The sequence below is a fragment of the Schistocerca americana genome, chromosome 1 (assembly GCF_021461395.2).
Source record: "Schistocerca americana isolate TAMUIC-IGC-003095 chromosome 1, iqSchAmer2.1, whole genome shotgun sequence".
In the NCBI taxonomy this organism is placed as follows: Eukaryota; Metazoa; Arthropoda; class Insecta; order Orthoptera; family Acrididae; genus Schistocerca; species Schistocerca americana.
This window is the reverse complement of record NC_060119.1, coordinates 375979401-376002356: the sequence shown is the minus strand read 5'-3', so window position 1 is coordinate 376002356 and position 22956 is coordinate 375979401. Positions and strand designations below refer to the sequence as shown.

Here is a 22956-nt window from a genome sequence, read left to right as displayed (position 1 = left end):
CTTGCATGTCATTTTTGACAGATATAGTGTATGTCCCTTTCCTTTATTTGCATGAATACGTATAAATTGCACAAGAAAAATATCAGTTTCGTCTGTTAATTGGTACAACCATTGTAAATCATTTGCACTGTAAGATGATTCAAGAATTTTATCACTGCCCAAAAGCACAAGACCTAAGTCTGCTAAAAAAATTAAACTGTGAGCAGTTGTTCTAAGTGTGTCCACCAATACTTTTGTTCCATCTAAACCTAACTAACAAGTTGAGCATCAACAAGCGCATCCTTACTTTTTTGGAACTAATAACAAAATTATTGCTTGCCTATGTGAAGTGCTTTCTTCATGCCTTTTCAACAAAATATTCACATTCTTCTAGTCCTGAATCTGTAACTTTGCAGACAAAACAGAAAAGTTTGCCTTTAGATTCTGCATAACCTAACCAGTCTCATGAGTTTTATTCATTAGTTTATGTACATATGTGAAAAATTATTTTTGGCAGAATTATAGTTTATTTTCTTTGAAGGCAACAAAATTAGTGTCATATGTTGCACTTTTGTTTCCATTTGTAGTCGAATAATCTTGATCAATGTTGCTCAGCCATTCAGCAAAGTCTCTGGAGTACAATTTATTTTTGTTTTGTTTTTGGCTTGTACAACATGTAACAATATTAGAAGCATATAATATACTCTCCACCTCTCTTCAGCTTGAAGAAAATGTCTCGGGGATGAGAGGGCTTGCTGTGCTTTTAACTTGTCTTTGAAAGACAATGTGGCTGAATTGGGAGGAGCTTCAGTCTGTTCAATTACACTATCACATGTAGAAAATGTGGCTACATTGGAAAGAGTCTCTCTCTCTCTCTCTCTCTCTCTCTCTCTCTCTCTCTTCCATCACAGACCCTGTAGACCACGTGCTGCATCAACGATCTGCATCCACCACCTTCTATCTCTCGCACCCTCTCTGCACCCTGCAGAAATTCCTAATGCTTTGATGCCCTTCTCTATGTCATCTTTCCACCTTGTACGAGGTCGGCCCAATGGTCTTGTTGCCTGGAGAATTCCTTCAAATGCTTTCTTGGTGATTCTGTTGTTTTCCATTCTAGCCTATTGCAGTCTCGTACTTTTTAATTTCTGGATGATAGTAGGTTGCTTCATTAACTGATAAATGTCATTGTTCTTTCGAATTCTCCATACACCATTCTCCAACAGTGGTCCCCAGATATTTCTCATTACTTTTCTTTCGAAAACATTCAGTTTTTCTCTTTCATTCTTTGTAAGCATCCAGCTTACTAAACCGTACAGTACTATGGGGCAGATGATAGTGTCACAGGTCATACAAAGTATTTTATAACATGCCTGCTGCCATCATCTGTGCAGTGAAATGTGGCTTCTGTATTTTCTGCTTCAGTATCTTTAGACTAAAAAAAAGGGGGGGGGGGGGGGGGCACAGGTTGTGTGTTTTTGGTTTAACCCGAGGGAGGGTTGTATATTTTTATATTTTTACTTCCAGTTCCATAGTATCGGCACATATCTTTAGACCTGACGTTCATGTTGTCTACATCAGTACTGTAATTTACACTCATTTCATTTTGAAGCCAGCACCAGTAGGCTGCATCAGGTATGAGAACCAATAAGCTTTCAGTATCTATACAGTTGTCTCAAGGTTAGGTCCCAGGTTACACAGCCTTCAGTTGTCCACCCTGGGGGCTTTCATTTGTGAAGAATGTACAAAAAATGTGGTACGGAAGACCTTCAAAAATATCATTGAGTGCATAGGTACTGTCATAGTCTCACTGTACACTGGCAGTAACATAACAAAACAATTTGAATATACCTTCAGCAGGAGAGTGCAAAGACCAGACTCAGTCAGATGCGTAGATACCAACACTCTTTCATTCCAAACCAACAGTGCTGCGGTGAAACTAACTAAAAGTTATACTCGTTGAACAACATACTTGCAAAGAAAACAGATGCACCCGGTCAGTAGTAGGTACAAATATCAACAAAATTCTCAAGGGGAACAAAGCACTAGAAGTTCTGAGAACAAGTGTCAATAATTTTAAAAAAAGAAATAGAAAAAGAAAGACTTTCAAAAATTAATTTGTTTGTTTATTTTCTTTTAGGTGTGAAAATAAATGTAACCCAATCTTTGGAATGCTCTATTAGAGAAACGTCTGCGTTGACTTGTACCCAAAAAAGCGTTCCATAAAGAAAACACTATGATAACGTGTTTGTATTTGACAGTTCACCCAGAATAACCATTGTTGTTGTCTGATGTCACTGTGCCAAGAAAATACTTGACACTAAACTCACAATTGTGGATGAGCCATTTAAGAAAAACATGTGCTATCACAGTGTTTGATTTTCATACTTTTGAGATCTAAATGTTAGTATCATTTAGATGTAAATGTTATAGCTTACTCAGCATATTGTAAAGTAGTGCACAGGTGGCAAAGTTTTCTCCAAATTCATTCATTTTCACTAACACAGCTTATTCGTTGTGTACTCTAAGGTAGTAAATAATATACTGAATTGTGGATCTCAAAAAGATATGTGTAACAGCTCATGACAGCACATTTTTATCTTGTATGGTTTGTGTACAATCACCACTTGTCTGTTTGGTAGTTATGTGACTCACCTCATGTGTAATGCATGTTACACGTGCGCAAAGAAGTATCACTTCAAAAAGTGACCAAAGCTATAGGATTGTAAACTGCATGTCATGGGTTCAGTTTCAGTGGCATGCTAATTTTTTTAATAATATTAATCAAAAATGATGTAGTCTTTATTCTTATCAGTTTAATTTAGTTTCAAATATAATCATTTTTTAAATTTTATTTTGAGTCCTTGTTCATGTCGTTACAGTCATCACTTGGGGTTTTATTACTTCGCTATCATCTTTTTCTGCCTTTTATTTTATTTTTTTTTTTAATTTGAAACCTTTGCTTATGTCATCATAATTACGGTATTTTTATTAATCTGTCATAATATTTAAATTTCTAAAAATTACCTGTGCATCGATTACACATAGCTGACCAAACATTCTAGTTGCATTGCAAAAAGTTTTTGAGATTCTTGCCCAGAGGCACATGCAGGGAGAGGAGTGGGGGTGGGGGCTGCAGCTGGGTTAGGGCTGGCAATGTATGTTCAGTGACGAACATCTGCTACACAGAAGTTACAGAATTTAATGAAATCTCATTACAAAGACACTCACGTCTGTATGTGCTACTTATTTGTAGTAATGAATATGAAATTGAATTCAACATGTCTATACTTTAATTAAGCAGCAGTGAGAAGTGTTATGATGTCTATCAAATTCTTCCGATATCTACCAAATGGAACTGGGTGGCTAAGCTCACTTAGTTTACTAAGAGTTTTACAGACTGTACTTGTCACATTAGTCCCAAAATGATGTGTTTAATTTGTTTTAACGTTATCATCATACGAACATTTAAACATAAATTCTTTTCACACCATGGAAAAATATAAATGTTGCATTAGTACAGTCTCATTTTTTAAAACAAATTCACTTCATTAAGTTCGTGCAATATAATAAAATAATTAGATAAATAAAAGATCTACTTACCAGCCGGGGACAGGAGAACACGTTGCACAGGCATTGAAATTGCCAAGGTTGCCAGGGGAGGAAGAGTAGTGAAGTAAGTGGACTTGTGAGCTTTAGGAAAGGACAGAGTTCAGAAAAGTTGCCCAAAACCCCGGGTCAGAGGTTGCTTACTGGATGGGATGAGAAGGAAAGACTGATTGTTGGGTCCTGCGCCTAACAAAATATGGGGATGGGGAAAATAGACAGGTAGAAGATAAAAGATATAGGAAACTAAAAGGGAGTGAAGAAAGGAATAGTTACTGAGAAGTGCTGAAATGAAAGAAATTAACATAAATTAAGAACTGGTGCGTGGTTAGAACCAAGGACATATTGTAATGACAGTTCCCACCAGCAGAGTTATGAGAAACTGGTGTCTGGGTGGAAGAATCCAGGTGCCACATGTGTTGAAACATTCACTGAGGTCATGCCTGTGATGTTGTAGAGCATGCTCTGAAATAGGATATTGTATGTTTCCAGTATACACCTTCTGCCTATGCCCATTCATCCTAACTGGTAAGTCAGTGGTAGTCATGCCAGTTTAAAAGGCCAAATAGAGTTTACATAACAGCTTTTGCATTATATTTTCAAAAATTAATACAGTAAAAAAAACGTGTGACTAGGGCCTCCCGTCGCGTAGACCATTCGCTGGGTACAAGTCTTTCGAGTTGATGCCACTTTCTGGGGGAGGGGGGACATGGACATGGACATGGCCATACGCATGAATGAAATGACAAAAGTTATCTCTAAGATACCCCAGTTCAGCAGTAACCTCGGCACTGCCAGAGCACCCTTGTGTGGCACTTAAAAACTGTTCCTGTACAGAAATAGTGTCAGTCACTGATTACTAGGTGTCAGGTAGCCATTTCTACTCTCCTCAGCTGAGTGCTGCTATATTACTGAGCTAGTGCTCGCTGGCCACGTGCAGAATCTAAAGGATGTCAAAAAGGATGACAGTTGTGACAGCGCCAAGTAATTAGTGACTGGCTCTCTGTACAGGTATATTTTTAAAGTAATCAACAAAGACGTGCAAGAGGCTCCGAGGGTGTTACTGAATTGGGGGTCCTAGATGGACCCTTTGCTGTTTTTTTTTTCACGCATGTTTCAGTGTCATCCCTGACACCGTCATCACGTCAGAGGGCGCTGCGAAACAGGAGGGCTGAAAAAGCATAAAAACCCTTTTCTGCTTCAGACCACATTCAAATTGCATGGAAATTTTTTGAATAATCCACAGTGGTTCTAATCACAGTCGTGCCACTCTCCATAGGTGTGCAATAATGTTCAATGGTGTTGTTGCTCACAATGTTGTTGTTGAATAAGGGGATGTTGAATGATGGGTGTCAGCTGTGTAAAAGGTTGCCAGTAACATCATCCTATTGTTGATTGCACTGCAAACTATCATTCACGATTGCCAAATTTGTGAATATTAAAACCCCAAGAAAAGGGGAGGTTTCATTAATGCCCTGTAAGTCACCTCCTGAGGCCTTTTCATGATGATACTACACAGTAATGTGTGTGAATTATTTTCTTCGGCCACTCACAAGAAAACTGCTGTTCCATGTTGATTATGAGTGGCAGTGTGTCCGAAATGCATTCCTGGGGCACCCATAACGAAACCGTGTGACTTCAATGCTGAGTGACCTAGTTATTACCATCACAGAAACATCGAAAGAAGTGGTGAACTGTGGGTAAGAGGGGATGTGATGACCTACCTATCATGTGATACATCCATGGTGACACTGGGCAGAATTTTTGTGAGTTTTAATGCCAAAGTGACATCTTCAACTTACAGTCCACATGAACTTTTTAGCTCTGGTCTCTTTTTTTCACGTGTGTAGACACCTTGCTGTTTGAAGTGTTGCCAAGCCCGAGAGTGGAGTTGCAGATTGCCACACTTTTACAGAGCAAGGCTGTAAGCACTTTTTGAGCCAAATTTCAAGCTTCTGCACCGCAATTGGAGACAATTACAAGTTTTTGAAAAAGTAATCCTCTAATTGTGTTGTGCAGTGTAGTAGACTTACAAAAAATGCAGTATCCATTAACTACTTTTTATAGGTAAGTAGTAGAACCCTGCTCAAATTGATTGGGATATTATGACTACGTCAGGCACCGTTAAGGAATTCCCTTTTAAGTTTTGCGGTGTTGTCAACTTAAGAAACACAGTGTGTGGGGCAGCTGGTTAATAATAAGAAATATTGTTCGCTGTCTTTTGCGAAACTATTTTTGTTGTCGGCCAGAAAGCTATGGAGAACATATTGACCATAGTTTCCAGTGTGCAATTCCACATTCTTCTTTTGTTCCCTGAAAGAAATGTTTATACTCTCTGTTTGCTCAACGGGCTCAGGAACTATGATTATAAATGAAATTTTTAAGCTCTAACTGACTGATTCGCCCTGACTTCTAATAATCTAAGTTAATTGCTCGCCACAAAAGTGGAATATAATCTCACCACTTGTCGTGCAGTTTTGTTAACATTATGGGCAGCACACAAACAGTTACTTCCATTAAATCTAAGCAATCCAGGACAGTATACAATCCTTGCGAGTTCACTTCCTATTTGTGCTAAAATATGCATTTAGTTGCATCCTGGCTGTGATGTCACCTGAGGCAGCAGGTAAGCCAGCATTTGACCGACACCGACCATATGGTAGCTGGATGCTAAGTGAAGATCATCAGTACCTCTCAGGTCATATTTATATATGGGCGCAGAGGACGGCCGAAGGAAACACCTGCCATCGTCCATTCTATCCCCAAGTAACAGCATCTAAATTGCCGCTTTCGTGGACACACATTGTTTTATAACACTGTTGTGTATTAATTTAGAATCTTCGTAATTTCTGTGGGAATGGTATCAAGTTGTCTATAATCACAGAAAAACATTTAGCTCACATGCATTTAAACTTTGCCATCTAGAATTTTTAGAACAGAACTGACAGTAGAACATGACCTCTGAACTACAACTTTAAGATACCTTGTATTGATTATTATTTACATCAAAGTCTTAAACTTGCTATAGCTCTATTATTTAAGGGATTTCATCAGGTACTGTAATCAAATTTTTATGTCATTAATAGAAGTGATACTTAATCTGTTACAAACAAAGAAATTTCTGTTCCAAATTTAGTTCTCAGTATAGCTAATGTTTTAAATCAAACTGAGGCTTCATAAGAATTTTTGGCTCTCTGGCTTTATTATTTAGTACCACCTTTTTTTCTTAAAACAATGCTTTTCGGGGTAAGTTATTTGTCTGATCCCTCTGAGATTTGAAAATTTAAACATTTATTTACTGAAGCATACCGTATTTACACGAGTCTAAGCCGCACTCGAATCTAAGCCGCACCTGAAAAATGAGACTCGAAATAAAGGAAAAAAAAAGTTCCCGAATCTAAGCCGCACGTGAAATTTGAGACTCGAAATTCAAGGGGAGAGAAAAGTTTTAGGCTGCACCTCCAAATCGAAACAAAGTTGGTCCATTGTAATGTGAGAGACAATTTAGGTCGAATGAATGACGATACAGCTACAGTAGTTTCGTTCGAGTCGTAAGCTTAGCAGTTAAGCTTTACCAGGTAGCCATTGCTATGCGTCAGGCGCTCCGTCCGTATTTATACGGGTACCCTTCCTTTTTCACGTGCTTCGCCTGGTTTGAATCGATTGCTTATTTTGCTTTGATCTGATAAGTGCCGTTTTCTTTGTTATAGGTGTTTATGTCACTCTAAGCTGAAAATGCATTACTGTACTGTGTCATGCATTGTTTGTCGCATTCTGATAGTGAATGGCAAGGGACTGCTATTTGTTGTTACTTGCACTGCTGCTTTCTTTGATAATGATCAACAAGAACCAAATAATAGACTGCATATGATAGAACATGTTCTGAACGAGAGTTAGGCGAAAATTTTTCTCCGTTTGAAAATCTTTGCGGCCGCTTCTTTAGTACATCAAATTCTGCACAGAAATTAGAGCCATCTCAGGTTTAAAAATCTAGTCAGTTGTCGTGCTTCATTTCTGACTGTATCACTATTAGGCATAAGAATAATACGAATATAAACATGACACGATACATATATTCTTCCGCGTTTGCTGTTGTCTCACTCTAGTTTCGTAGTTTATTAGGCAGACAGGATTTAAACGAGATAGCAGCAAACACGAAAGAATACATGGCAAAATGTTTATATTCGTATTATTCTTATGGTGAAAAGAATAATGCATGTGATTCACATTTCATCAGGTTCCTATTAGCAACCATCTCTTCTCACAGGTAGGAAAAAATTCAGAACGTAGAGTTGACCATATTGACAAACATCTCAAGCAGTCTTGCCAGTCGGATTTTCGTAGTACATTGAAATTCTGCTACATTCGAAGATGAGCAATACGGAATTTGTATTTACTTCGTTGGATAATGTATGAAAATGCAGTGATTGAAACTCGGGGCGGAGAAAAAAAGCTCGTCTTCCCCCCTTTTTTTTTAAATTTATTTACTGACACAGAGGTTTTGGCGCCAGTATTTATCTTTGTGCCTACAAAGCATGCCTGTGTAGCGCTACATGTATTCGACGGCAGAAGTTAGTTGTGGCGGCACCTATCGACATTTTTCAGAACTTCCGCTTGCTTTGTACTCGATTCTAAGCCGCAGGCGGTTTTTTGGATTACAAAAACCAGAAAAAAAGTGTGGCTTAGATTCGAGTAAATACGGTATTTCGACAAAGTATGGAAAAGCTTCTTTAATTTTTAATTTCATCCTTAATTATGGCGCAATACTTTGTATGCTATGCACAGGCACATTATGATGACACGGCTGTAGTAGCACTGAACCAGGGTATATCCTGACACACTCGCTCGCCTCTGTATCTCTCCAATGATACAGCGCTTGTTTCGGCATAAGTGTATGGTGCTGTCAGGGCTCACTTTTAGAAATGAGCTTTAGTGTTGTACTCCAATATTGACATTAAAAAACAAGTATTAATCACAAAACAAATGTTTATTATGACCATTGCATCAGCACATTCTACCACTCCCCCAATCATTTTGATGGTTGCCCTCTTGCTCTTCATCATTATCATGATTCTCTCATTGTTTTATCCCATGAATGTCATGGTTTTAATGCTGAGTCTTGTCTATGCTGCTGTTGTGCTTTATCCCTTTTTTACTGTACATTCTCACTGAGGCAACCATTTTGATTAAACACTGTGTTCTTTTATACACTGCTCCCATTTAAGTGCAAAAATTCCATGGAAAAAATATTTATTTTGATGATCTTTACACTTTCTGATTAGGATTTGGTCTTGAATATGTGGTATATTGCAAATTTTGGTGCTGTCACAGAATGGTGACCACTTTTTAGAACCATAGTAAGATAATAAGTTCGCATAATATTACTGTCAAAAGGGATAGCCATCCACCAACTGTCTCTAACATTACCAAAACCCATTAAACAGTGCCGAACCCATAGAGAATGGCAACAAAGCAGGAGAAAAAGCAGGTGCACAAAATGTAGTTAGGTAGAAATCACTTTAAGCATTTTACTTATTGTTTCAGATTAACACTTTTCTTCACGTTTCAAAATGATTCATCACTTTTTTTTTCCCCAGTATCGTTGAACTTTTGAGGAGATTCATATTCCAATACCTGCAACAGCTCTCAAATAGCAGAAACTTGCTATGCTCTGAGCAGAGGGGGCACAGTGGTGAGATATGACACTCACATTTAGGAGAACAGCAGTTCAAAATCCTGTAGACCAGTTCAGATTTGGATTTCTTTCAATCGCTGTGAATCATTTAAGGCAAATGCTTCGACGGTTCCTCTGAATGGGCATCGCTGATTTCCATCCCCAGTCCCAGCTTGTGCTCTGTCTCTAATATGTCTCAATGACAGGACATCTACATCTCCATCTACATTCTGCAAACCTCCATACAGTGCCTGACATGGGGTACCTTGTATCACTAATACTTGTTCCCTTCTCATATAGAGTGAGGGAAAAACAACTGTCTGTGTGCCTGTATATGAGCCCTAATTTCTCATGCCTTACCTTCATGGTCCTCACGTTAAATAAATGATCGTATCAGTAGGATTGTTCTGAAGTCAGCTTCAGATTCCAGTTCTGTAAATTTTCTCAGTAGTGTTCCTCGAATAGTGTGTTGCCTTCCCTCTAGGGATTCCGATTTGAGTTCCCAAAGCATCTCTGTAACACTTATGTTTTGTTCAAACCTACCGATAACAGATCTAGCAGCCCACCTCTGAATTGCTTCAATGTCTTCCTTTAATGCAACATGGAAAGGATCCCAAACACTCAAGCAGTATTCAAGAATATGTCGCACTAGCATCATATGTGCAGTCTCTTTTACAGATGAACCACAGTTTCATAAAATTCTCCCAATAAACCAAACTTGACTATTCGCCTTCCCTACCACAATCCTCACATGTTCATTCCATTTCACATCGGTTTGCAACATTACACACAGATATGTAAATGACGTGACTCCATCAAGCAGGATGATGCTAATGCTGTCTGATCATTATGGTTTTGTTTTTTGTACTCATCTGCTTTAGAGTAAATTGTGCTTCATCACACCAACTAGATATTTTGTCCAAGTCATCTTGTATCATTTCACAGTCACTCATCTTTGACCCCCTTCCCATACACCACAGCATCATCAGCAAACAGCCGCAGACTGCTGCGCAACCTGTTAGACAGATCATTTATTTATATAGAAAATAACAGTGGACCTATCACACTTCCCTGTAGCACTCCTGATGAACCATTGTCTGTGATGAACACTCACCATTGAAGAAAGCATATTCAGTTCTATTACTTAAGAAGTCTTTGTGTCACTGACATATCTGGGAATCTATTCTGTATGCTCATGCCTTCGTTAACAGGCTACAGTGGGGTACCATGTTAAATGCTTTTCGGAAATCTAAAAATATGGAATCTGCTTGTTGCCGTTCACCCATGGCCTGCAGTATATCATGGGAGAGAAAGGCAACCTGAGTTTCAAAAGCCTTGTGATCCTTGGACATAACTTTTTGCTCTCTACAAAATTTGTTATATTTAGACTCGGAATATGTTCTAGAATTCCAATGCAAACCAGTGTTAAGGATATTGATCTTTATATTTGTGAGTCCATTCTTTTATCCTTCTTATACACAAGAGTGATCTGCTCTTTTTTCCAGTCGCTTGGGACCTAGCACCGGTTGAGAGATTCGCGATAAATGCAAGCCAAGTAAGGAGCCAATGCCGTAGAGTACTTTTTGTAAAACCGCATTGGAATTCTGTCCCAAGCTAGTGACTTGTTCTCAACTCATTCAGTTGTTTCTCTCTGCCAGGGCTGCTCATTACTATGACGTTCATATGGGACTCTGCGTGATGGTCAAACAGTGGTATGTTTGTATGATTCTTCTGGATAAACAATTAATAAACACAGAATTTAAAACTTTGACTCTCGTTTTGCTGTCTTCAACTGCCACACCAGGCTGCTCAGTGAGTGACTGCATGGAAACCTTAGACCCGCTTAGCAATTTTACATAGAACCACAATTTTCTTGGGTTCTCAGCCAGATATTATGGTTGTAGTTGTTGTACGCTTCGTGCATAGATTTTTCCATAGACACACAAATCTGTACTAACTTTACACTACTCTGCCTCGCCTCCCTTTGAACAAAATGTGGCTAAGTCAGATTGGACAAGACCAAAGCTGTTGGTTGGAGAAGGAAGTGGGAGATTAATAGTTATGAAAAAAAGAAACTGGGTGATCATTTATTATGAAAATCCATCAGGTATTTGAGTGTGATTGGAATGTAAGCCCAATTATTGGCACTCTGTTTTGTACAGAGTCTTCTTAATAATCTTCCTTCCATTCTCCTTATGGCAAAGAAAATAGGCCTTATTCTCTATTTGATAGTTTTTTAGAATGTGACAGTTACACCCCAACTTTCAAACAATTCACCTCTTACTGTGTGATGAGGTTGGACTCTCATAGTAACAATGCTAGATTTTGTGATTGGTTTGAAATTGTCTGGCATATTTCCTTTGTTGTATTGAGACAAAAGAAGTAGGCAATATGACTTTCAAATATGCTACATGTATTGTAAATGCCTTCTGAGGTAGTGAGCTTGGGTTCATTTACATGCTAGATTATGAATGGTGTGATTGGTTCACAAACCAAATTAACACAACTCCCCCCCCCCCCCCCCCCCCCTCCGACCTAAAATCCTTGCCCTCCTACCTGTCTCAGCTCCCCTTCAGATGAGTACTATGCTGTTTTCATACTTCCACCTCATACATACAGTATTGTGGAAACTGTTCAGTGAGAGAACATAAACAACTGAATGTTTGTGAGTAACAGAAGAGACTAGAAAATTTCTACTTACCTTTTAGCCAATATTCTGATAGTGATATTCAGATTTGCAGCCACTAAGAGAAGTTTCAAATCAGTGATGAATTGGATACAGCAATTTTTATCTAACAGTAAATTTTATTTAATTTTATTTAATTAATATAACAGATTTTGGTTTCTACTTAGAAATACCTTTCGAAGATATTCTTATCAAAATTCTATTCTCAAGCTGCATCTTGTAAAGGCAAGGGAAGACACTGCATCTCTAATAGGTGCAGTTAACTTTTATAATGCTTTTACTAGTAAAACAATATTTAACTGATCTATGTATATTGATCCCATGACTTTTTATGAGGGTTGTACAAAAAGTAGGGTTCCCAATGAGTTACAGCCTCGAGGGAAGGTGCTAGGCTAAATCTGACAATAGTGCTGTGTGCAGTGGTTCCCCCACTCTCAAAGCCCGCTCATTCGCGATTTGCTACATCGCTCAGTGTTGGCTTGGCAGCCGTCAGAGATGGAAGTGTCGATCACCGCTCCCACCAAGTGCGAGATTTGAGCAGTAATCTGGTTTCTCCACACAAGGAAGTTACCGCCCGTGGAGATTCATCGGCAACTGACTGAGGTTTACGGTGAAGAGTGCATGTCCATTCAGCATGTCTGGAAATGGTGCAGGGATTTTGCTGAGGGTCACGCAGAAGTTCACAATGAAGAACGGAGTGGAAGACTGTCAGTTTTGGATGCCATTCTCCAGAAAATCAACAGTGAGCTGCTCAAAGATCGGAGGGTCACTGTCCATGAACTTACTGAATGCGTTCCTGAAGCTTCCCACGGCACAATGGAAAGAACTTAAACAAAAATGGTGGGTTATTGCAAGATGTGTGCTCGCTCATTCCCCTGGATGCTGACTGACGGACACAAGGAGCAATGCGTTGACTATGCTTGCAAGTTTCTTCAACAATGAGAGGGGGAAGGCAACAAGGAGAAGTTGTTGGACTCAATCATCAGAGGAGATGAAACGTGGGTGTTTCATTACACCCTCGAAACAAAGCAACAATCTTGTCAGTGGTGTCACTCCGTTTCACCGCCACCAAAGAAATTAAAACCAAACGCAGTCGGCAGGAAAGGTTACGGTAACTGTGTTTTGAGGTTGGAAGCGGGTACTCCTCATTGATTTCATGCAACCTGGGACAACAATAAACTCAGACAGATATTGTGAAACATTGACCAAACTCCGGCAAGAGAGGACGACTGACGGAGGGAGTAGTGCTTCTTCATGACAATGCTTGACCCCACGTCGCTCGTCAAACACAGGAGCTTTTGAAGAAATTTGGGTGGACTGTTATGCCTCATCCCCGTACAGCCTGGACTCAGCCCCCAGCAATTATCATCTCTTCCCCAAGTTAAAGGAACACTTAGGTGGCACACGCTTCCTCAGTGGGTTGGTGGGAAACTCCTTAAACCTAGAATACAAAAGCTGGAGCATAGTCTTCAAAAGAGTGTTGAAAAAAATGGATACTGTGTTGAAAAATAGACAAAAGTGTAAGCTTTTCAACGATGTATAAATTAATAACAATAAACAATCTTTTCTATTTGTAAAAAATATGGGAACCTTACTTTTGGTACAACCCTCGTAGGTGTAGTTTTGTTGTAACACCAAAATAATGTGTGATTTTAGAGTAATTGGTAAAGTTGCTTTCTTGGCTTTGTTTATATGTTTGAGTAATTGATACTGTGTCCTACATATTAGTGTTCCTTTTGTATTCTGAATTACTATAGGTGCTTGATAAATTAGTGTACAGATAATGTTTAATATATTAATAAAAAATTTCTCTTACAGGATTATCCGAAGTTGTCTCAAACGTATTACGTTCTACTGGAGTGCCTTGCACAGGATCATATGAGTTTCCTCTCAACACTAGAGCCACGCGTATTTCTCTACATACTGTCATCAATCTCTGAGGGTCTTACAGCTTTAGGTGTGAACCTCAATTTCTTCACAGGTATAGTCGCAGACATCTTCATTAGACCCTATACCACTTTTTTGACCTTTGTTTTAAGGCTAATACATGTCATTAGCTGTGCAAAAGCATGATATGCAGTTGGCTTTCTTTGTGGTTTTCTTCACCTTATTTCAAAGAAATTTAGCACTTAGTATTTGGGTCAGGATGAATATGTCTGTGACTGTGTTAATCAGTGATCCTTATCGTAGTGATTGCTTCCATCTGTTTATTTGTTTTTATGACACTGATAGTGGTATGTTTTTAGTTATTTAGCATGTCATTCAAGTATGTAGAATACAAAGTTCTTTGTGCTTTATAGTATCTATTCCTCCATCTTTCATGTTTTTAAATGTGCATTGTTTGTTGAGGTAACTATTAAAGTGTCAAGAGTGCTGTCAGGCACATCAAGAAATGCATGTTAACTTAAAAATCATATGAAGACTGCAATTGTTCCAGTTTTGTGATATAAATAATAGAAACTATTGCTTGTTTATGAGTTATTAACCCTATCATTTGCATTACAGACACAATGGTGTGCACTGGTTGTTGTGCAACTTTGGATCATATTGTCACATATCTGTTCAAGCAGTTAACACAAAAAGGTAAATATCTTGATTCAGGATTAATAGGTAGGCAACAGTGATATATGAGCATGGATGTTTATGGACTAAGTTGTTGTGTTCTGCAGATTTTTGCACGGTGTAAAAATAAATGTGCCACAGATATGTAAAGCCCACTCCACACTTTTATTACATACACATTAAAATATGTTGCACTATTAGTGATTTTTACCAACAAATTAGTTAACACACTAGAAGAATCTAAAGAAAATAGCAACCAAGCAACCACAATGGACAGAAATATGACTCAAGCCTTAGTGTACTGCATAAGCCTACCTTCCATTTAGGTCATATTTCATATCCATCCTGGCAAATGCTACAGGTATTAACCAGTCCCATTTCAAGTACTAGTTTTTGAAGGAAACATTCAGTTTATTAGATCTGAAAGACTACCCTTTACACAGGCTAAATAAAACATACACAGTTTCCATTCTGGACCAGCGCATTCAAATTCACATTGATGCTCCTCAAAAACTGTAGGAAGTCCAGAAGCCCTTAAGAAAAATTTCTGTGCAATTTAAGGCTATTTTTAATAGGGAACAGGCACATTTTGTTGTTGGATTTGTTTATGTTATTATTTTATTAAAATGAACTGGGAGCATGAAGAAGAGAAAAGTCAGTACACTGTGTGTTCTCATTTTCAAAATTTATGTCACACCGGGAGGAGAGAGGTTCAAACCTGTGTGAACTGTCCTGATTTAGATTTTCTGTGATTTCCCTAAATTGCTTAAGGCAAATGCATGATGGTTCCTTTGAAATGGTGTGACCAATTTCCTTCCCCATCCTTCCCTCATCCGAGCTTGTGCTCCGTCTCTAATGACCTAATTGTTGGCGAGATGTTAAACACTAAATCTCTTCCTCCTCTTGAAAATTTATTTCTGTAGAACAGGTAACAAAGCTTGATGACTGAAAGACTGTCCATACTGCAGTACTCAACCATTACCCTAATATATTTTGATCGTACCTCATTAAACATCGGTTGAATTCTTTCAGTATAAATCTTTCTGCCTACATAAATATTTAATTTCATTGACCAGGAGAACATTAAAGGAAACTTTTGTGTAATTTGTTGGGGCAGAATAAGCTTAGTGTGAAGTTGTAAAAAATAAATTTTCAGAACATGAGCTTAACTCTTAAAATAGTGAAAAATTAATAATTCATTTGTAAGATTTTGGATCTGTTAATTGTTAACATTCTGACAGCCCTAAGTTTCTTTTATGTATGTCTAAGGAACTTTTTGTTGTTATTGTTTTTAATTTATGTCAAATTGAGTTTTTTTAATCTTGCATCTCATAAAAGTTTTATGTAATTTTTGAACAATATCATTTCTTCAAAGTTACTTTTATTAATTTTTTTAACTTGACTTCATCGCTCAGTTGTACCTTTCTATTTCTCTGATCCTGGAAAAAGTAGCTATATATTTCATGTATCACTTTTTCTTTCTAGTGATATAACTCTGCAATACACTTTATTAGTTCTTTATATACACTTTTTATGTATAAAACAAAGGGAAGAAGACACGACGAGGTGTTCCAGCACCGAGTGACGTTTTCCTCCAAGTACTTGAGCTACACCCAGAAATTCTTCAGCAAATTCTCAGCACTGTACTCAATGTTATTATGTTTGAAGACTGTAGAAATCAGTGGTCTATGTCTCGACCTCTTTTAGGCCTCATTTTATTAAATGAAGAGGTAAGTTTGTGTTGTAGAATATGAATACTGACAAATATTTTTATTTTATCTATGGTACCATCTTTTATTGTGAGTTGAAAATAACCCTATCAAGAAAATGACTTTGTTTCATAATTGTTTTATAGCCACACATTGTTGAATTATTCTTTGACTTTAACCTACCAAATTATTCAGATTCAATGGTACAACAAAGATAACAAACATCTGGCTGAATCTTTCTTACATAGTATAATCTTTCATGATCGTACTCAGGAAGAGGCAAACAGAGAGAGAGTTACACAACATGGAAGTATGTGAAAATGAGTCAAACTTTACATCTGGGTAACAGCCTCTTCCTTGTGCTTAGTTTCTGACGACTTTGTGATCAGTGCGTCTTTATGATTTAGTCTTTGTTTCTTTTCTTCCCTTCACCATGCTGTGTCAGTCCCAGATGAATGTATTTTAATATACTGGAATATTATGGTAATTTCCATGACAATTGACTATGGCAATTGTCAGGTCAGCAATTCACTCAACTCTTTACACACTGCTTGTATTCAGAAGGATAATGTTTCAGATCCCCAATTGGCTATCCTGATTTAGATTCTGTGCTTTCATTAGAGAGCTGTCCTCCTTTCTTAAGGTAGATGCTAGAATATTCCTCTGAAAGGTCACATTCAATTTCCTTCCCTGTTATTTGCCTTGTGCCCAATCTCTAAAGATCTGGTTATTGACAGAATGTAAACCCTTTCTTTTTTCAAATCTTAAGTTAGTTAGTTAGTCATAATTTCTGTGGCTGATTTGTAAGATACGGAATTTTGAACAAAACTCTTCACATGATATTTAATATACTTCATATTTCAGTGTGCTTCCATGCTGATTATTAGTAGATGATTTATATAACAGTGAAAAAGTATGGGGTTAATAACAGAAATAAGTGTGTAATACATTCACACTACATAACATAAGAGTTTCTGGGGCAAAAGTAGTTAGCTACAATGAATTTTCTGACTTCCTTTCATATCTGTCAAACGTCCTATACTATTAAAAAAGAGGACTGATAATGTTCATTGTCTCATCTTTCATTGTAATTGTATTTTTTTTCTGAACTGTAATGTATTACTTGCAAAAAGTTTTTGCTTGAAATTGCATGTTTTCTGACTTCTGTTATAGTATTTCAATCAGCTGAGGGAAAATATAATAAGGAGTCAGCCACCAGACAAACAAGCTGCAATGGCACAATGGTTTGAAAATCTCATGGAAGGAATTGAGCGGAACTTGTTAACAAAAAACAGAGATAGGTAGGTCAATTAGTATTGATTTATTAATAAGAGTTATAAAAGGATGCTATTGTTCACTTTTGTGTACCTGTAGACTAGTGTATTTGCAGGTAGGACTGACTTAAACGCGGGTAAACATGATATAATCCCGTATCATGAAGTCTTTGTTTGAAAGCCCCAATGAATACTTTTTTTGCTGGTAGTGTGAGAGAGAGCTCTAAGAAATTGTGTCCTTCAGTGTAACATATCTCTGTCTCACGTAGTTCTCCAAACCCCCCCCCCCCCCAACCCCACCCAAAGCAAAGCAGCCTCCTTAATCTGTTAACATACGCATCGATTTGGTCTCTATCGACTGATGTAAGTTGCATGTGCAGTCTAACCTCACCACTTCAACATTTTTGCAGGGGACCATACAGCACTGTGTTTATCTAAGAACTAGTTGGGGACATGAGTTTGTGAAAAATATCTTACAGTGAAGATGAAGAAAATTCAGCTACTGCTGGGCCTTGCACGACTTCCTTTTCTGCATGGTTATTTCTGTCCACACAAGCTCCTTACCCAAGAACTTGAATTGCTTCTATTATTCTTGTTGTAGCATTTGACAAAAGTTATAACTCACTACAGTAGAAAAAGAGTACCAGTCAGTTTTGCAGTACATTTATTCTTGAAAATGAACAGTGTATCATTACTTCAATGAAGTGTCTGTAGAGATTTCAAAAGGCTGTGCTTTGTACTCTACCACCTGAAAATAATTTTGGGGTACAGAGGAGTAATTTCAGTGTATAATACTCTTACTGCAGTTTGACCTCATACATTGTTCACTGAAAACACTGAAAAGGGAATTCAGACAGCTTTGGTGGAATTCAGGATATACTCTCTAATTCAAGAGAAAGAGCTCCACAAATCAAGTAAGTCAATAACATGTTGGTCCACCTCTGTCCCTTATGCAAGCAGTGACTCAGCTTAGCATTGATTGACAGTCAGTTGGAGGGCCCTACCCGTAATGCCCTAAATGTTCTCTATTGGGGAGAGATCCGATGACCTTGCTGGCCAAGGTATAATTTTTAAGCCAAAAGACAAGAAGTAGAAATTCTCGCTTTGTGGGGGGGAGGGGGGGCGGCGGCATTATCTTGCTGAAATGTAAACCCAGGATGGATTGCCATGAAGGGCAAGAAACGTAAAATTTTGTCAGTGTACCACTGTACTGTAAGTTTGTCACAGGTGACAAACCAAAGGGGTCCTGCTATGAATAGAAATGACCCCAAACTGCAAGTCCTCGTTGTCAGACTGTTTGGTGGGCAACAGTCAGTTTGGTATAACACTGCTGTGTGGGGCGTCTCTAGACACATCTTCAATGATCATCAGGTCCCATTTCGAAGCAAGACTTATCAATGAAGACAATTCTACTCCAGTCAAGGAGATTCCAGGCCAAAGACATGTCTGGAGACACCACAGACATCAGAGGGTTAGCAACCTGACTGCCACCCACCATGCAACCCGACAACCACAAGTGATGGTGAGGGGTGCCATTTCTTTTCATAGCAGAACCCCTTTGTTATCATCTGGAGCACCCTTACAGCACAGTGGGATGTCAATAATATTCTGTGCCTCATTTTGCTGCCCTTCATGGCAAGCCATCCTGAGCATGCATTTCAGCAAGATAATGCCCATCTGCACATGGTGCGAGTTTCTACTGCTTGTCTTCATAGTTGACAAACCCTACCTTGGTCAGCAAGGTCACCTCCCCCACTTGAGCGAGATGGTGCAGTGGTTAGCTCACTGGACTTGCATTCAGGAGGACAGTGGTTCAAACCCATATGCAGCCATCCTGATTTAGGTTTTCCATGATTCCCTAAATCGCTTCAGGCAAATACTGGGATGGTTTCTTTGAAAGGGCACAGATGACTTCCTTCCCTAATCCGGTAGGACCGATGACCTCGCTGTTTGGTCCCCTCCCAGAGATCAACAAACCAACCAATCACTTCCCCAACAGCGAACAGTTGGATCATTATGAGTAGGGCCCTCCAATCATCTCAGAATTTTGACAATCTAATGTATCAGTTGGACAGAGTTTCACACAATATTACTCAGGAGGATATCCAACAACTATGCCAATCAGTGCCAAGTTGAGTAACCGCTTGCATAAGGACCAGAAGTGAACCAATGCATTACTGACTTGCTCAATATGTGAAACTCTCTCTCTTGAATAAATCATCCATTCTTTTAAATTGTAATCATTTGTTTGTCTATACATGTACTTTACATCTACTGATACCCTTTCTATTTGGATAATTTTTAAAGAAAGTGTATTATATCACCGGATGTTAATCTCGAGCTTGTCTGCATATGTAACTCTCACAACTTTGCAAGACAACATTAATCTGAAAAATCTTTGCTCTTTGAAGTGACACTTTAGACTCAAGGGCATATAGTGAATTGTCCTGTGGCATGTGACAGTGCAACTTTGAATGTTCTATTTAAGGCAGAATACAAATTGTTAAATGTTCATGAAAAGTTGTCGTCGTCACTTTGGGTTGTTGCTCTCAGAATGACAGTAACAGAACAACACATCTACATCTACACTCTGCAAACCACCATGAGGTGCATGGCAAAGGGTACATCCCACTGTACCAGTGATAGGGATCTTTCTGTTCCATTCACGTATGGAGCATAGGAAGAATGATTGTTTGCATACCTTGAGTAATTATTCTGATCTTTCCCTCATGATCCCTATGTGGGTGATACATAGTGAATTATAGTATATTCCTAGAGTCATTTAAATCCGGTTCTTGAAACTTCATTAATAGACTTTCTCGAGATGATTTACATCTGTCTTCAAGAGTGCCAGTTCAGGATTTCTGAACAATGAGAGCAAGTTGCCAGTCGTTGCACCACTTTGAAGTCTTATCAAGATCTGACTGAATATTTATGAAGTTTCTTACTATTAATATTGTCTGCAAGGTCGTTAATATACACTGAAGAGCCAAAGAATCTGGTACACCTGACTAATATTGTGTAGGCCCCCCGAACACGCAGAAGTGCCACAACATTACGTGGCATGGACTCGACTAATGTCTGAAATAGTGCTGGAGGGAATTGACACCTGGAATCCTGCAGGGCTGTCCATAAATCCATAAGAATATGAGGAAATGGAGATCCCTCCTGAACAGCACGTTGCAAGGCATCCCAAATATGCTCAGTAATATTTATGTTTGGAGAGTTTGGTGGCCAGTGTAAGTGCTTAAACTTGGAAGAGTGTTCCTGGAACCACTCTGTAGTAATTCTGGACGTGTGGGGTGTCACATTGTCTTGCTGGAATTGCTCAATTCTTTTGGAATTTTCAATGGACATGAATGGATGCAGGTGACCACAAAGGATGATTATGTACATGTCACCTGTCAGAGCTGTATTTAGACATATTGGGGGTCTCATATCACTCCAACTGAGCATGCCTCACGCCATTACAGATCTACCACCAGCTTGACTAGTGCCTGCTGACATGCAGGGTCCATGGATTCATGAGGTTGTATCCATACCTGTACACGTCCATCCGCTCGATACAATTTGAAATGAGACTCATCTGAGCAGGCAACATGTTTTCAGTCATCAAGAATCCAGTGTTGGTGTTGATGAGCCCAGGTAAGATGTAAAGCTGTGTGTCGTGCAGTCATCAAGGGTACACAAGTGGGCATTCGGCTCCGAAAGCCCATATTGATGATGTTTCGTTGAATGGTTTCCTTGCTGACACTTGTTGATGGCCCAGCATTGAAATCTGCAGCAATTTGTAGAAGGGTTGCACTTCTGTCAGATTGAATAAATCTCTTTAGTCGTCGTTGGACCCATTCTTGCAGGATGTTTCTCTGGTGGCAGAAGTGTTGGAGATTTGGTGTTTTACCAGATTCCTCATATTCACGGTACACTTGTAAATGGTCATGCGGGAAAATCCCCACTTCATCACTATCTCTAAGTTGCTGTGTCCCACCGCTCATGCACCGACGACAACGCCAGGTTCAGACTCACTTAAATATTGATAACCTGACATTGTAGTAGCAGTAACCAATGTAAAACTGCGCCAGACACTTGTTGTCTTATATAGGAATTGCCGATCGTAGCACCAATTCTGCCTGTTTACCTATATCTGTATTTTGAATATGCAAGCCTATATCAGTCTCTTTGGCACTTCAGTGTGCAACGTGAACAGCAAGGGTCCCAACACACAAGTCTGACAAAGTATATTTCTGTGGATCCTGACCCGGATTGAATCTGCCTGAAAGATTACTTCGAGGGCTGGGGAACCTCCCAAACATGGATGCAGTTTCTATGCTATTTCCCACATCTCACTAGGTAAATATATTATGACATTTTTGGATATCCTCTGTGATAACCAACATGAGTTCCGAAAACCGCTTGCTCTGTTGATCCATGAGACAGAAAAAGCTGTAGCTATACCACATTTACCCATGTATAAGATGACCCTGATTATAAAACGACCCATATTTTCTAGAAGCTTCTTGAGAAAAAAATTTATTTTTAACATATTCTGACTCATCAAAATTTTAAACTGTATTGTTGATGTAAACTATCTGCCTAAAAAGTTAACATTATACCTATTTCGATAATGCAAGGAGAAATAAAATAAATGAAAATAAATAGTTTACATTAATTTATGGAGAATTTCATTTTCTACATTTTCGCCTTATTGGCCCTATCTGCTATGGTATTACTATCTTCATCCTAACAGCAGAACTGTGAAATTTATATCTTGTGTTATCACGAATATTTGAATGTTTCTCCTGAATATGTTGCGATTTCAGAGATTGTGGTTACCATGGCACCTGAGAATACTGCTGTTTTTATATGAATACATATCAGATGACACTTCTATACTGACATGAGAATGTTAAAATGTCTCCTGTTTCTAAACACATCATCTGCCAACTGCTCTTTCATTGACTGCATAGAACCAGCAGCTGAAACACCACCTTTCATTTCTGTCCTACACCACGGTGCGCATCGACAACACTGCAGCACAAAACAGATAAGTACATCACTGGCCCCAATCTATAGTTTTATCATCTCCTGCAGAAATGAGTACTATTGTTATGCAGCTGTCCCATTTTAAAGTCATTGTAATTCCAGTTACAAATAAATTCAGGCTAACTGCAGTTCAAATGTGGTAGATGTTCCTGAAAAGCTAAAGTACTCTGTATAGATTTCCATGGTTGGCAATACGACATAATTTGCTGCTCACTCACTCATCTAGCTCTCATCCAAGCTGGTACCACTGTTCCCACTCCAGACCTTCCATAGTGCTGTGCTTGAGCAACTGTCAAGACACAAACTGCAATATCTTCTAGATGCATTTCATATTTAACAACAGTAACTAATACATAAATAAAAGATTGTAATCATATTCCATCCGATTCTCAAACTTTCGCTCGTGACCTACCGATGTCTGTTGGT

At 38.6% G+C, this 22956-nt stretch overlaps 1 protein-coding gene across 4 annotated transcripts in view; it reads left to right on the top strand.

Annotated features, from left to right (window-relative positions):
* LOC124600531 (exportin-7) overlaps nt 1-22956 on the top strand; it is a 243836-nt gene that overhangs the window by 198597 nt on the left and 22283 nt on the right. For 2 of the 4 annotated variants that reach the window (XM_047136171.1, XM_047136170.1), the window contains exons 18-21: nt 13761-13899; nt 14448-14525; nt 16053-16234; nt 17387-17514. In XM_047136171.1, the coding sequence (XP_046992127.1) occupies nt 13761-13899; nt 14448-14525; nt 16053-16234; nt 17387-17514 (527 nt within the window). Of the gene's footprint in view, nt 1-13760; nt 13924-14447; nt 14526-16052; nt 16235-17386; nt 17515-22956 lie in introns of all 4 variants that reach the window. The other 2 variants (XM_047136169.1, XM_047136168.1) reach the window with 1 other exon arrangement.